Source organism: Myxocyprinus asiaticus, chromosome 32 (assembly GCF_019703515.2).
Source record: "Myxocyprinus asiaticus isolate MX2 ecotype Aquarium Trade chromosome 32, UBuf_Myxa_2, whole genome shotgun sequence".
NCBI classification, from domain to species: domain Eukaryota; kingdom Metazoa; phylum Chordata; class Actinopteri; order Cypriniformes; family Catostomidae; genus Myxocyprinus; species Myxocyprinus asiaticus.
The window spans coordinates 25581703-25597250 of record NC_059375.1 but is presented as its reverse complement, the minus strand read 5'-3'; the positions used below and the strand labels follow the sequence as shown (position 1 = coordinate 25597250).

Sequence of the window (15548 nt, the reverse complement as noted above, 5' to 3'; positions counted from 1 at the left end):
CCCAATGCACGTAACTGATATTAAAAATAAGAAGAAACAACTATTCCAATCAAATATATTGAAATATGATGGGGTCATGCAGGGAATTGTGGGAACGCCTGATTATTGTTTTTTACTGTAATTTTAACAATAATTTACTGTAAAAAGTACATGTACTCTCTTATTAAACAATGTAAATTTTTACCATTAATTATACAGGAAAATCACACTTTTTACATCTAAAAATGTCATTTTTACAACATTTAATTGTAAACTACTGTATTGTCTTAAAATATATTACAGTTTTTACTGTATATTTTACAGTTAATACTCATTCTGTAGCATTTTTACAGTCTTTTACCATTAAAATTACAGACATTTTTTACAGTGTGTTATTTCAGTTTATAAACGTTTGGCACCCTGTGCTGCCATGCATTTACTGGTTTAAAAAAAAAAAAGATACAGATATGTGCAAGAGAAATGCAATGTACTGAAAAGTAAAGGGTGTGTACAGATAGTTAAATAAATGGTAGCATTTCAAAATAGCATATCCAAATTAGAATTGAAGAGGAAAAAAAAAAAAACATAATAGTTGTGTTAAACTCTTTATTGTAATGTAGAAAACTCACTAACAGGAGTTTAAATGTAAATGCGTGCGGTGTGTGTGGGGAGACAACAAATAGGCAAAAACTTAATTTGCAATATCGATTTTAATATTGACATTTTTAGGGTTCCCCAACGTGATGTGTCCCCTCTGGGTCTATTTCCTAGCTATCAATAAATAAATATCTACTGAGGTCGTAGACTACAGTAAACAGTTTTAAGCACCAAATCCGCTGGTAAACCCCATACATGCGTCATGAAATCATTTACAGTCATTTCTTTTGGTCTTTGGGAACGCCCGTTCTTTGGGAGTGGATAGTGGATCGCAATAGGCTTGTCGATGTGTGACATCACTGTGTGAAGCAGCCCACTGAAGGCTGGAGTTTAGATGATGCACAAAGAAAGAAGTCACTTTTCCACCGTTCTCCAAAGTGATACGCGCGCGCTCATTCTGGCAAAATCGGAATATAATCAGACATTTTATGCACCAGTTGTTTTGGGGCGCGAGTTTGGAGCTGTTTTTGATCGTTATTTTCGTACTACTTAAAGAAATACATGGGATGTTAACTATGACCATCATCAAGCCATATTGTGCGTCATTTCTCTTTTTTCACTTGAATCGGTGAAGTCAATCTGATCCAAAATGAAGTTTGGGAAGAATATATGTATCCTAAATGTTGGTGGTACCAAGTATGCTTTCACAAGAGAAGTTATTAAGGATTTTCCTCTCCGAAGAGTGAGCAGACTACACAGCTGTTCCTCTGAAAAAGAGGTCTTGGAGGTATGTGACGATTATGACCGCGAGAGAAACGAGTTTTTCTTCGACAGGCACTCCGAGGCGTTTGTGTTCATCATGCTTTATGTCCGATCTGGAAAGCTCAGGTTTGTCCCGCAGATGTGCGAGATTTCGTTTTATAACGAAATGATCTACTGGGGTTTGGAGAGCTCACATTTGGAGTTTTGTTGCCAGCGACGGCTGGAGGATAGGATGTCGGACACATACACGTACTTTTCAGAAGAGGACATCAAGGCAGAGGTGGAGTCCAGAGGTGAGGAGGAGGAACAGGTCAGCAGGCTCGGGAACGCGCGGTGGCTGGAGAGGATGCGAAGGACTTTTGAGGAGCCAGCTTCTTCCGTCGCGGCGCAGATCCTTGCATCAGTGTCAGTGATTTTTGTCATTACATCTATGGTCATACTTTGCGCAAGCACTCTGCCTGATTGGGATACAGCAAAAAACAATACAGTGGAAGAACACAGGTACATGCATAACTTCAACATATGTGTTTTATTCTACATATTGTGCAAATGTAATAATATGCATGTTGGCTTTCTATATGATCTCTCACTGGAAAGCTGAGCTTTGAGAGCATCATATCTCACTCTCGTTACGAGAAATCGCGCTCTTCTTCACACTTTTCTTTCTTATTTAGTCTCAGATGAAATATTTTGTCATCATACAGGTTTGTCCCCATCAGTAACTTGCTTCTTTCCATATTATGTACTCAGTTATGGCAGTTGCTTTGCGAGTTCAATTCAAACCATAATGATAAGCAATTTTGAAGCAATTCCTTTACCGTGAAATGCAACAAAATGAATAAAATAAAAGGTCGATAGCCTTCCATAGAAATGATGCTTTGAATGGATTGGCACTGTGTCCGCGAGACCTTAAAAACGCAGGGATGCGCGTGCTAATGGATGGGCCTATTTAAAAAAATAAATAAAATAAAATTAAGATAATTGCGAGATGTAAAATAGGCTACCCATTATTTAATAATTTGGGTTTGGTTTTAACAACTCGCAAATGAGAGAATGAGTGTGGAATAATTACATGTAATGTGCCTGGTGCAGGATATGCTGTTGCCCCTTTGACCAGGGCTCATGTAAAAAAAAAATATATACACACACCAGGAAAAAATAATAGCCCCATATTTCTTTATAATCAATTATATTAAAAATTGAATCTTATCTGTCATTACCAGTTTTCTAAAATATTCTTTATGTACACTAAAAAAAAAAAAGAAAGAAAAAACCCTTAAATTTACAGTAAAATACTGGCAGCTGTGTTTGCCAGATATTTACCGTGAAAAATACAGTGACCATGTTTCAGTTTTTACTGAATGCATTTTTAATGCCTGTATTTTTACGGTTCACTACTGTAAAATAATATAAAAGTGATATACTAACCTTCTGGAATAATAAATGTTTGATTTTGTCACTTTAAAATGTATTGTTAAATCACCGTAGAAATTACAACAGGCCACATGATGACTTAAAGTTCATCAAGAGTTACTCACACAAACACAAAATATCATCAGGGAAACACATTTGACACTAAAATATTGCAATAAACATTAACTAAACGACATAAAATATAAAACGGAACACCTCAATGTACATAACTCATATAAAAAATAAGAAGAAACAGAACTATTCCCAATAAATATAATGAAATTTGTTGGGTCACGAAGGGACTTCTGGGAACACCCAATTATTGTTTTTCACCGTAATTGTAACAATAGTTTACCGTTAAAAGTATATGTATTCTCTTGTTAAACATAATATAAATGTTAATTATATGGTAAAATCATACTTTTTACATCTAAAAATCAATATTTTACTGTAAAATTACATGGTTTGTCTTTTAAATATATTAGGCTATAATTTTATTAAGGTTACCACCCGTTAACCAATTCACGTTTTTAACCGTAGCATTTTAAAATTCTTTTACTGTTAAAATTACAGACTTTTTTTTAAGTGTACAGTTGCATTAAATAAACAAGAGAACAATATCCCACACACTGCTGCCACTTGCCAATAGTAGACCATTTATTATTAAACGTTAGTATTTGCAAGCAGCAGCAGAGTGCGGGATATTGTTTTCTTGTTTTTTTTTCCCCACACACCTGCTGATTTTTAGGTGTGCAGTGTTTTATTCTTCCTTTTTGTACAATTGCATTAAAATGTGTGACACTGAAAACAATACTAGTAATGAAATCATTTACAAAAACTACATTTCAACGATATCCTTATGGTTATAATGCAAGCAAAATAGAAGGCTTCAGTGTACAGTATTATGAAGGTGATTGTTTATTCTTCTTGCCGACAACGCTTGCCCAGTAGACTTCGCTGTGACTGAGTTTAACGTTTCAAATGTGTCCTTCCTTTAGCCTATATTCTGTAATTTTGGACATTTTCACATCTTTTAAGTCATCCCATTATAGATCTCCCTTCCATATTCACTATTTTAAGCCATATTGTCATTTCTGGGTATACCCTTGTCCCGTCTCTCTCTCTGTCTGGAAATATTTTTGAGTAGGGCCAAAGGTTTTTTCTCTGTGTATCCTGTGCAGTCTTGATTCCACTTTCCACAGTGAACACTGTTTGTCTCAGGGTTCAGGTATGTGTTCTCATATGTGTATGACGAGCTGGTAAGATATGGAATTAAACCCAGCAAGTTTGATCATGCATGCGGTATTATTGTATATTCAAAAAAATGCCAGACAGGATGTGTTTTTGTGGATAACTCTCCCCTTTTTTGTCTTCACCTCTAAATGTGCTTTCACAACCTTTAAATGTCCACATTTCCTAAAACAATTTTTTATTTTATCATGGATACTTAGGACTGATAACAGCATAAACACTTTTGGCATTTGTGGGCACATGTCCATCACATCTCCACTTTAATCAGTAATTATTTGGCACTGTTTACTCTACATGCAGTCCAGCACAGCATATTTTATAAATTTGATCAACAATATAACCATTCAGAATGAAAGACCAAAATCCTGCACTTTCAGGGGCAAATTCTTATTTCGATGGATCATTTCACAAAAGAGATGTTTTACTTAATAGAAATTGCAATCAAAACTGTTCAACTGAATTGAATGTTATTTTGAAAGGACTACTGAGCAAGCTTCATCTTCTTGTCTTTCAGCTTCTAAAGATCCTGACACTTCAGTGTCAATGACACACTGGAGATGTTTATACAGTCCGAATGAGATGACGTTCTCCATATATAGCACATTGATTGCATGGCTGCATGGATGCTAATATAAGCACTTTGCATGACTTGTTTATTTACTATACAATGATAAAGCATAAACTTAGTTAATGGTTACTCAGCAGTTTCTAGTGGTTATGTATTGATTGTCATGGCTAATACTCAAAGGACTATTTGTTAAATTGTAATCATATTTGACCTTCCATGCCCTCTAACTCTCTCTTTATCCTCTTTTCATCTCCTCTCTCTTTCTCTCTCTCTCTCTGTCCTTGTTTATCTTTCTCCCTATCTCATGCAGGATTATCGAGGCAGTATGCATTGGCTGGTTTACTGCCGAATGCATAGTGCGCTTCATTGTCTCAAGGGATAAATGTGAGTTTGTGCGCCGCCCCCTTAATATTATTGACCTGCTGGCGATCACTCCTTACTATGTGTCTGTCACTATGACAGCGCTGACAGGAGAGAACCCTCAGCTACAGCGAGCAGGAGTCACCCTGCGCGTACTACGAATGATGCGCATCTTTTGGCTAATTAAGTTGGCACGTCACTTCCTCGGTCTGCAGACACTTGGGCTGACGCTGCGCAGGTGCTACCGTGAGATGGTCATGCTGCTGGTGTTTGTCTGTGTTGCAATGGCAATATTCAGTGCCCTGGCACAGCTGTTGGAGCACGGGCTTGACCTGGAGACTAGCAACGAGGACTACGCCAGTATCCCGGCAGCCTGCTGGTGGGTTATTATCTCCATGACGACCGTCGGCTATGGAGACATGTACCCCATCACCATTCCGGGACGCGTGCTGGGTGGCGTATGTGTCGTGAGTGGCATTGTGCTGCTGGCTCTGCCCATTACATTTATCTACCACAGCTTTGTACAGTGCTACCACGAGCTCAAATTCCGCTCAGCACGCTGCATGCGAAGTCTCTCCTCTGAGTTTCTCAACTGACTGTAGGGTAGTTCATCCTGAGATCCTCGGAACGTGCTGGTCTTCAGCCTAGTAACATCACCTGCTCTTATGTGCCTTTATTTTTTAACAGACATTCTAAAATATATTGATTATGACAAGAAAAACACTACTTGTCTTGTTGAAAAATTCAGACTCTGTTATATCCAAATAATAACATAATACCTCTTTACTGAAGGACACATTCTGAAATTCCATAATTCATTGATTTTGGACTATACAGGAATCTGGTTCAATCCCCCTCCCAGCCACCCCCCAACGCTTAAAGGTGGAAAGTGCACAAAAAGCATTATGATCCAAAGGAATTGCACGAGCCAATGTTTATGTTGTAAACTCATGCCTGTGTAAATGAACAAAACGGATCCAACAGCATTTCCATTATATGAACGGACAACTGTGGCATTTGACAACTACAGATGGCCAGGCTGCCTGAAACGGGCATGTGGCGAGACCTTGTGTCCAAACAGCGCTCTAGAAGGAGCTCATACAAATGCTTGTGTTTCCATGGAGAAGTCCATCCTTGTTAAATCATTAATTCAGCTCTATAGCTCTATAAGCTCTCAAAAAAGTGAAAAGGCATGAAGAACAAAAGAAAAAGGTTTAAGCGTTTGGAGTGTGTTTTGGAGTGGCACAATAGAAGCATTTGAGCACAATATGAAAATGAATACTGTGAAACACATTTGTTTTGATAATAAAAGTGACTCACAAATGTGCAGAATAAAATAAAGTTTATCCTTGTCTTGATCATACAATGGTAGTTAACATTACTAAATCACAAAAAACAAACATCAGCTGTCCCACCAGACAGCGACAGATCTGCAACCTGTCCATGCATGAGTGTGTGAATCAAGAGGCGTTAACTAAATTGATTAGCAAACACCTCACCCACACACTCACAAGTTGGAGGGCTGTCATTCGCTTCCTTTCTCCTTTTTGAATACAAGCACAAAATCAAACCTCTTTCCCTCATTCCAGGAACTTTCTGACTTTATGCGTCTTTTTTAAATCAAAAGATTAATTTTGGATATATATTTGCTAGATTGGGGTACATACTCTAAATTTGAATAGTATTATGTTATTATGGAAATAAAATATATTAAATTAACATTATAACAAGGTTATAAAGCTTACAGATTTTTGCTAAAGATAAATTGATAATAATAATGTAAAAACCAAGATAGAGTGCGTTGTTCAAAATTCAGGTTATGCTCTAATGACATGATTTGTCTTTAGCCTTAATTGTCATGCAATGTAGAGATCTTTTTTCTTTAAATAATTGCACAAACATTGTTTGATTAATGTCATATCACGCAATGTGTATTCTTGCATCTGTTAGGAGATGTTTGCCTTCATGTCTGTGTCATTTTGTAGCTATGAAGAAGCAAGGATATTGCAGTTTAATGCTTCACTGTTTTTGTGGCTATCTAGGGAGGGGGACATTAAAAGATGCAAACGAAATCTTATGTAGCTCTATTCTGCGATTTAAAGTGTATTCTAATTGGTAAAAGCAATTATGTGTATGAAGAAAATAAAGAAATGTTTATTGATTTATGGATGATCTGTTTTATTTTCCATTTACAATACAATTCCTATAACACAAATAGCTAAATATCCTACACACACAGAGGCATAACACCAAAAATTGTGAAATGTATTAAAGGGATTCTTCACCCAAAAATGAAAATTCTCTCAATTTACTTATCCTCCTGCCATCCCAGGTGTGTATGAATTTCTTTCTTCTAAAGAACACAAACATAAGTAGAGATTTATAGTAAAAAGGACTTAAATATTGATCTGTTTCTCTCCCACACCTATCATATCACCTCTGAAGATATGGATTACTGGAGTTTTATAGATTACTTTTATGCTGCCTTTATGTGATTTTTGGAGCTTAAAAGGTCTGGCCACCATTCACTTGAATTGTATGGACAGAGCTGAAATATTCTTCTAAAAATCTTCATTTGTGTTCAGCAGAAGAAAGTCATACCCCCCCCCCCCCCCCCCATTTATTATATATAAATGTATAAAAATTATAAAAGAAAAATGAAATGCTTATGCATATGGTATTTTCCATAAATAGACAGAAATTAATAAGAAAAGCCACATTTGTTTGTAATGCTTGTCTATTAAACAAACGCACACACACACACACACAAAATTGTTTTTATATCATTGTGGGGACTCTCCATAGACTTCCAAACATTTTATGGATTTTATACAGATCTAACGATAATTTCTGTCCCCTAACCCTATCCCTAAACCTAACCCTCACAGAAACCTTTTTGCATTTTTACATAAAAAAATAAAAGAAAAATAAAAAAAGAAAGAAAACATCGTTGAGTATGTTTAATAAGCCATTTCCCTCATGGGGACCGCTGGCTGGGCCCCACAAGGTAGGTGATCTCAGGTTTTACTATCCTTGTGGGCACATTTGGTCCCCACAGTGCAGTATAAAAAATTTACACACACACACACACACACACACACACACACACACACACACACACACACACACACACACACACACACATACACTCGTCTTGGAACAGTATTGTTCCATCTTCTTTTTAAAACTAAATGGAACAATCAAACTTGCCTGTACGTGACGTCATACTCCGGCGACAAATTCTTACACAAGAAAAAAGCCGGTTGAGTGGAGTCTTCCGGACGGTCAATTTCTCCTCGTGTTGGCCGGTTACAGCTAAAATAACAAAATGTATTACAAATTTAGTGGTTTCACACAAAGACTGACGGGAGCAGCGCCGTCCCCCGCATACAGTCCCCAGGTATGTATCAGATTAAGTTTCTTAAAGGATACTTCAGTTGACCTTCATCTACGGCTAACCTGCTCTTATGATCCATAGATGTGTCTTATATTAAAACAGTCGTTAGGAATTGAAGAAACCTTTCTCTGGCCTACGCGTGTAGCAGTGTTATTATCTGAAATAATGTTTATTATATAATTATTCTAAATAACTCAAATTTCGAAACCGTGAACACATCAACTTGCTTGGACTGTTGCAGTTATGATACAGATGATCTCATTTGTGTTATACATCAATTAACATGATCATTGTATTAAATAGATCACTGAGTTTATTGTATTCTTAAAGGAACAGTTCACCCAAAAATGAAAATTCTATCATCATTTGCTGACCCTCATGCCATCCCAGATGTTTATGACTTTCTTTATTCTGCAGAACACAGACAAAGATTTTTAGAAGAATATTTCAGCTCTGTGGGTCCATACAATACAAGTGAATGGTGACCAGGACTTTGAAGCTATAAAAATCACATAAAGGCAGCATAACATTTATTTCGTAACATACATTTCACATTCTGAAAGTGAAAGTGGAGATTTATGGTAGAAAAAAAAGAAAAAAGATTGAAATATTGACCTGTTTCTCACTCAAAGTGATTGCATCACTTCAGAAGACATATACCTATTAAACTGCTGGAGAAATGTAAATGTAAATATGGATTACTTTTATGCTGCCTTTATGTAATTTTTGGAGCCTTAAAGGTCTGGTCACCATTCACTTGCATTGTATGGACCCACAGAGCTGAAATATTCTTCTAAAAATCTTCATTTGTGGTCAGCAGAAGAAAGAAAGTAATTCACATCTAGGATGGCATGAAAGTGAGTAAATGATGAGAGAATTTTTATTTTTGGGTGAACTGTTCCTTTAAGACAGATGACTGATGTCAGCACCTGTATATGCTTCGCACATGGCACTCTTATCTCTTGAGTTAAGTTATAGAAGTCTAAACTGATTTCACTACAAAAAAGTTAGTAACAACATCTCGTAGACAGTACTTAAGAAGAAAAATGTTTTACATTGTCCCAGTAAAGATAGTAGTTATCAACTTAACCTTTTTTTTTTTTTTAAACTTCTTTCAGGGCTTGAAGTCAAAAATACCATCTGAATCCCCTACCATAATCTTTGCCACCCCAACTAAAATCTTGTCTGAGTCGGGTGCTGCCATTGAGTATATGGGTGCCAACAAGGTTCCAGACCTCCAGAGGATATTTCAGGTGCGTATATAACAAATTAGTTACAGCATAATTATGGAAATATCAGGGAATTTTAAAATGGTGATTTCTACAACTTGAAAAGTCATGGGAATTTATAAAATCTTTAAACGCTCCTTTTAGTTAATATAATTTAGTACATTTATAGGTATGCTCAGCATGTTTTTTTCATTCATTGCTCTTTCTTAATACAATATAGATTAAAAAAAAAAAATCTTTATCCAGTTATGACCAATGACTGGAAAAGTCATGGAAATGTATTAATCAAAAGGATTGGGAACCCTAAAGCTACTTAACTGAGTGCATGAATACTAAATTCCTTCTCTTCTTGTTCCTCACCTCATAATGTTTTTGTTCCAGGCCTCAGATGAGATTCCTGTCCATCTAAAGCGAGGTGTTCCAGACAGACTGCTGTACAGGACCACTATGGCTCTAACAATCGGGGGAGCTCTCTACTGTCTTGTGGCCCTTTATATAGCAGCACAACCCAAAAACAAATGAACTGTATCCAGCCTCTTGATATCAACTCACTTCATCAGTCATAAAATAATATATGTGACATGTATCTTTATTGTATTTATCATGAACATTAGCAAGGCCGGTCAATGTGTCTCCCAGCCTGAACCACCATAAACAGGCACTCTGTCCTGACTTCTTTTAACACAAAACAAGAAGACTTACTTGTGTGCTGTATCAGCTCTGTTCTTTAAACTTAAAATGGGATGCTGTTAGTTTGTATGTTTGTGTCTTATGTTCTAGACCCATCATCCTCCTAGTATACACATGTAACAATGAACCATTCACTTTTAGCTGCAATTATACCTTATCAGCTCAGGTTGGTTCAATCCTGTTGTGTAGTGGCTGATCAAAAATAACAGACTGTGTGAATGGTGCTTTGGTAATAATTAAGAAGGACTCTGACACTTGAGAAAAGGATGAGAAAGAAATCGAGGGTGAGACATCACACTTTTCATTAGTGTTGATTGGTGCTGCTGTTTAATGTGTTTGTTACACACTTGGTCATCATAAGTGTGCCACCCCAATTAAGAATGTCTTTAAGAAAACTTATAGGATGATAATGATGAAAGAAAAGTGTGTGGAGCTGGAATTGAGAGGATTCCATAAATCTGGAGCAGTATTGAAAAATAAAATACAAATTCATTTATTACATCATTTACCCTCATGTTGTTCCAAATCTGTATGACTGTCTTTCATCTGTGCAGCACAAAAGGAAGTGAAATGCAAAATGACAGCCTCAGTCACCGTTCACACTCACTGTTTGGAAAAAAGATGCAATCAAAGTGAAGAGTTACTGAGGCTAATATTCTGTCTAACATCTCATTTTGTGTTCAACAAAAGAAAAAGTCATAAACGGTTCAGAAAAACAAGAGAGTGGGTAATTTTGGAGTGAACTATCCATTCAGATTTCTGCCACTGTATGTGATATTGTGCTACGTGGTCATTCCACAGTCTTTATTCGGTTATTTTTAGTGCACTTGAGAACAAGAAATGCTGCTGTGCCTATACCCCTCCAGGAACCGCTGGTATAGTATTTGAAAGAATGATCAAGTTCCTTTGTTGTTTTGGCCCCCCGAAGATGTACATTTGTTTAATTAAAGAATATTTAACGAATTTAAACTTGATTAACCATTTGATGTCTTTGTATACTTCCTTTTTTAATTCATTTCATTTTTTTTTCATTTTATTTGAAATAATAGAGAAAAAAAGCATAAAAACTTTAAGGTTACGGTTATTACATGCTGATTCTTGTAGGGTATATACTGTAGGGCCCCACTTGAAAAGCTCTTCGAGTTTCCTGTTCAGGCTGTTCACATGGCAACAAGGCAATGAGACATGGTACATAAAAGGACTTCCAAAAATCCTTTTGAATCTGTCTTTTTACAGCCAAAGCACTGTTAGAACTATGAAAATAATGGAGTTCTATTGTACCCAGATCTTATTTTTCCAAGTTTCTTTATAGTCAGTGGTAATAACACAACATGAGGCTGACTGACTGTCTAACTGCATGCTGGCATTTGATAGGCTGTCAGAGCACAAAACAGAGTGAAACAATCTGACAATTGAGAGGCTATGATTCATCCAGCATGGGCTAGATTCATCCATAACTTTAAAATAACATCTGTGCTACTTACTACTGAAGAAAGACACCAGCAAAACGTGATAGGTCACATGGAGCATTTTAAAGTGGTCAATAATGTCTTTGTCAGGGACAGTTGTTCTAGTAATGACCTCGTATAGGACTTTGTTCCAGGACAATCAATATTAATCTTTTCTTCTTTGAACCCTACACGGGGTTCATTACACGAAAGCAATGTAGCCTTGACAACCAGAAGACTCTTTTCAGGTGTGCAAATATTTCCCAGGTAGCGGTTAATTCTGGTGACATTAGTCATCTCTCCATGACGTGCATTTCATATCTAAATGAATATGCAACCAGCTGTTGTCTGGACATAAACATGATGGCTATAACACATGGTAAAAGCATTGACTGATTTGTGCCCATTACCTGTAATGTTCTTATGTGAAGTCACAGGAAACACACTGTTGTTCTTTAATTCACTCGCTCCCTCTTGATTTTCTCCTCTTGATCTCTGTTGTATACCTACTTGAGCCTGAATGTATGAATGAAGAATGGATTTGATCCTCCACAGTATTTGTTTTGTCTCTATTTTGACTTTCAAAATTTCTGAATTTTTCTTTTAAATTATGTTAAGCGACCCAGACATTTAAATTAGTCTTCCAGGTGGCCATATGTTTGTTGGTTGGTTTATTTGCATTGATCGGTAGTATTGCACAGTGTTACGTTTAATATCTAGGTTATGCACACTGTAAAAAAAAAGAAACTGGGCAATTGTTACATTACTGAGCTATTTCTACTTTAAAATGACTTTAAACTGGTGTAAATTTGGTGCATTTTTGGGCTGCCACTTGCAATTTTTCACACTCAAATTTAAAAGCTCACCATTCACATATACCGTGAACTTACTGCAAAAATTGGTGTCATTTTTTCAATTCACCTCCAAATAAAAATAAAAAAAGACTCAAATTATTAATAAAAAACTATTTTGTATGTTAACAATTGTATAATGATCAGATTTTTTTTTTCTTTTTTTTTTTTTATGTCCTTACTTTTTAAGCATGTAATTCTGGTTCTGTTAACTCTATCTCCCTTCTTATTTTTTTCCACTAGATGGCAGCAAGTACTAGGAAATTTTTTTTTCTCCTCTATCACCTTCTGTCACAAAATACAGATCTGAAATGTAGATGGCACTCTAACGCATTTTAGCCCTCACAGATGTGCTCGTCCATAGACATTCAGACTAATTTTCAGTTCATGCACCACCCCCTTTGTTTCATCGAATATCTCGGCCTCTGAGTGGACTAGAAGCTCAATCTAGGTGTCATCTCCACTTTGCAATGATATAAAATATTTTATCACCAATAGTCAATAACATATTTTTCAAATGATTTGTTTAGCATGCTTTTCCTGCTGACTGCATATTTTGTTCTGGACATCTTAGATAAAAATTGGCCCATTTTGTAGAAAACTGCCTAAGGTAAAAGCAGATATAATGTTTTTGGGGCTTACAGCAGCATTGATCGCTGCATAAAACACATGTTTCTATTTGATGTCTTACAGAAATCATATTTCACTTTGTGATTCTTTTGAAAATCTTTTGAACTGTGGTATTAGGGAAACAAAATAAACTGTAGCCTACAGTCACATTCCTGAGAATGAGAGCTTTCATTTGATACATGACTTGTCCATTTAAGTGTGATGTGAAAGATTTTTACTGTATGTTCACATTAATATTTCTATATTCACATTACCTCAAGGCAGCGCTTCTTTTGATGCGGATGTTCTCTGCCCTTATCTTGTTATTTTATGTAGCATAAATGCTAAGTTTATGGAATTCTATGAAAAGTTCAGATTCTAAGCTTTCAAATGATACCCCATATTCCGATATGTATCTGAAGACTTTAAAATGTATGCATAAACCTATATCGCAATATAGCGCCCCACTGAAAGTTTATTAACCAACATCATGAAATAAAATTAATCTGAAGGTTTTTGGAATGACTTGAGTAATTTACAGCAATATTTTTGCTCAAGTTTCCCAAACTCTTGACCTGATTCTAAACAAACACTGCTGATTTCATCAGTAATTAAAGTTCTATATAACTCTCTCATTAGTAAACAAAAGAGTCAATTGGTGAAATTAGCTGGAGAGTAACAGACATTGTGGGGGTGTGCAGTGGTGGAAGCATGTTTATTTGGGGGAGTGTGTGTGATTGGTGTAAGACCCTAATGTGTGGAGCTAAGGGTGAGAGAGAGCAGTTGCTAATCTCCATCTGTATCCCTGCTGCTCACTTGGCTAAGAAAAGCTCTCTCTTTTCCCTGGGAATGGTGTGTATGTGCAATCACATGTGTCAAAGGAGTTTAAAAGTTTCAGGAGAAGGTGGTTTCCTTTATAGCCCTTATACATTATTGGCTGGTTACATTTAAAAGGATAGTTCACACAGAAATGAAAATCCTCATTTACTCTCCCCGTTGTTCAAACCCTTTATGACTTTCTTTCTTCTGTGGAACGGAAAAGGAGATGTTAGGCAGAATGACAGCCTCAGTCACCATTCAATTCAATACATTTTTTCCATATAATTAAAGTAAATGGTCATTCTACCTAAAAATATGTTTTATATTTTTGGGTGAACTATCCATTGAACTTTCCTTAAAGGAATATTTTGGGTTCAATATAAGTTAAGCTCAATCGACAGCATCTAAAATACATTCTTAGGTGGTCTGTGATTAAAATCAAATTTTTATTAAAGCGTCTCAGTCTGAAAGGTTAGATCGGAGTGTTTTTTGTGGGTTTTTTGTTTTATTTTTTTTTATTTTTTTTTTTTCATTTGTGCACAACAGGATGTTACGTCAGATTTTGCGATAATAAAACATATGCTGTGTTCCAAATAACATAAATTATAGAGGACGGGGATCCCCTTCAACCATCTCTTCGTCCAACCAATTGAGCATTTTCTCACTTCAATACAGCACACAAATAGGCTACAGGATGTTTCGCTGCCCGCTAAAATACGGGATAATAGGGGTCCAGTATGGGACATCGTAATTTCAGCTTAAATATGGGACGTCCCGGCTAAAATAATAGTTTACAACCCTAACATTTGTCAACCCTAGCAGCAACAAACATTGCAAATGCCAACTCTCCCATTTTTAAGCTGTTGTCTGTGACGAATGTGTTCATATTTGGATACTGCTCTCATGAAAAACATAATCAATGGCAAAACATCCATTGCTAAGCTCACGTATGGTGAACCTATGCAAGTTTGCATCATTACAACTAATGTGTGACTGCAGTCTGAACAGAAACAAGTCAGATATGGCCACACATAACTTGAAGTTTGAACAGGCAGTCTAAAAAATCTGATTTGAGAAAAAATCTAATTTTCCCTGTAGTGTGAACAAGCCTTATTAGCACAAAAGTGTTAATAGACAAATTATTTCTTGCTAATTAAAGAGCCCAATTGTTTAGACAAACAAATGGAAAGAGTCTTTCATTATGTCAGTGTTAATTAGTCTTGGCCTCCTCTATTCTTTTGTCTTATCAGTTTATGTCTCCTGTTTATTCCTCATTATCCACACCCAACCCTCTCCTGATTTCTTTTTCTGTCTCCCTTTCTGATTGCAGATTGCATGCCAATCAGCATTGAGAGGTATAGGACCCCCAGCCCAGAGATTGAGTAAACAGCAATATGCTTGAGGGATCCCAGCTGAGACAAACAGCTTTTAATCAAGTTTAATCAAGTTTTCCTCTTTCATGCATATACTGTATATTTGGAATTAAGCCATTCAGACCTAAAAATAAACTCATCAAATACATAAATAAAGAATGATTTAGTTTGTGAGTTTGGTGTGTTTACTCAAGAGTTTTCT

At 36.2% G+C, this 15548-nt stretch overlaps 2 protein-coding genes across 3 annotated transcripts; both read left to right on the top strand.

Annotated features, from left to right (window-relative positions):
* The first annotated feature begins 966 nt into the window (after positions 1 to 966).
* On the top strand, positions 967 to 7056 carry kcng3 (potassium voltage-gated channel, subfamily G, member 3). 2 transcript variants are annotated; one of them, XM_051667704.1, is made up of 3 exons: positions 967 to 1839; positions 4881 to 4954; positions 5033 to 7056. In XM_051667704.1, the coding sequence occupies exons 1-3, from the start codon at positions 1226 to 1228 to the stop codon at positions 5524 to 5526; spliced, it is 1182 nt and encodes a 393-aa protein (XP_051523664.1). In that variant the 5' UTR covers positions 967 to 1225; the 3' UTR covers positions 5527 to 7056. The 2 variants fall into 2 exon arrangements, with proteins under 2 accessions (XP_051523664.1, XP_051523663.1); XM_051667703.1 differs by having other exon boundaries at positions 4881 to 7056.
* Positions 7057 to 8160: 1104 nt separating this feature from the next.
* LOC127423430 (cytochrome c oxidase subunit 7A-related protein, mitochondrial) lies at positions 8161 to 11220 on the top strand. The gene is made up of 3 exons (XM_051667722.1): positions 8161 to 8330; positions 9446 to 9580; positions 9938 to 11220. The coding sequence occupies exons 1-3, from the start codon at positions 8259 to 8261 to the stop codon at positions 10076 to 10078; spliced, it is 348 nt and encodes a 115-aa protein (XP_051523682.1). The 5' UTR covers positions 8161 to 8258; the 3' UTR covers positions 10079 to 11220.
* Positions 11221 to 15548: the final 4328 nt, after the last annotated feature.

Bases quoted from the DNA above. Each gene is read 5' to 3' on its own strand.
- kcng3 (XM_051667703.1), top strand. From the start codon at position 1,226: ATGAAGTTTGGGAAGAATATATGTATCCTAAATGTTGGTGGTACCAAG. The intron at 1,840-4,880 runs GTACATGCATAA...TATCTCATGCAG, and splicing joins AATACAGTGGAAGAACACAG to GATTATCGAGGCAGTATGCA.
- LOC127423430 (XM_051667722.1), top strand. From the start codon at position 8,259: ATGTATTACAAATTTAGTGGTTTCACACAAAGACTGACGGGAGCAGCG. The intron at 8,331-9,445 runs GTATGTATCAGA...AACTTCTTTCAG, and splicing joins CCCCCGCATACAGTCCCCAG to GGCTTGAAGTCAAAAATACC. The intron at 9,581-9,937 runs GTGCGTATATAA...TTTTTGTTCCAG, and splicing joins ACCTCCAGAGGATATTTCAG to GCCTCAGATGAGATTCCTGT.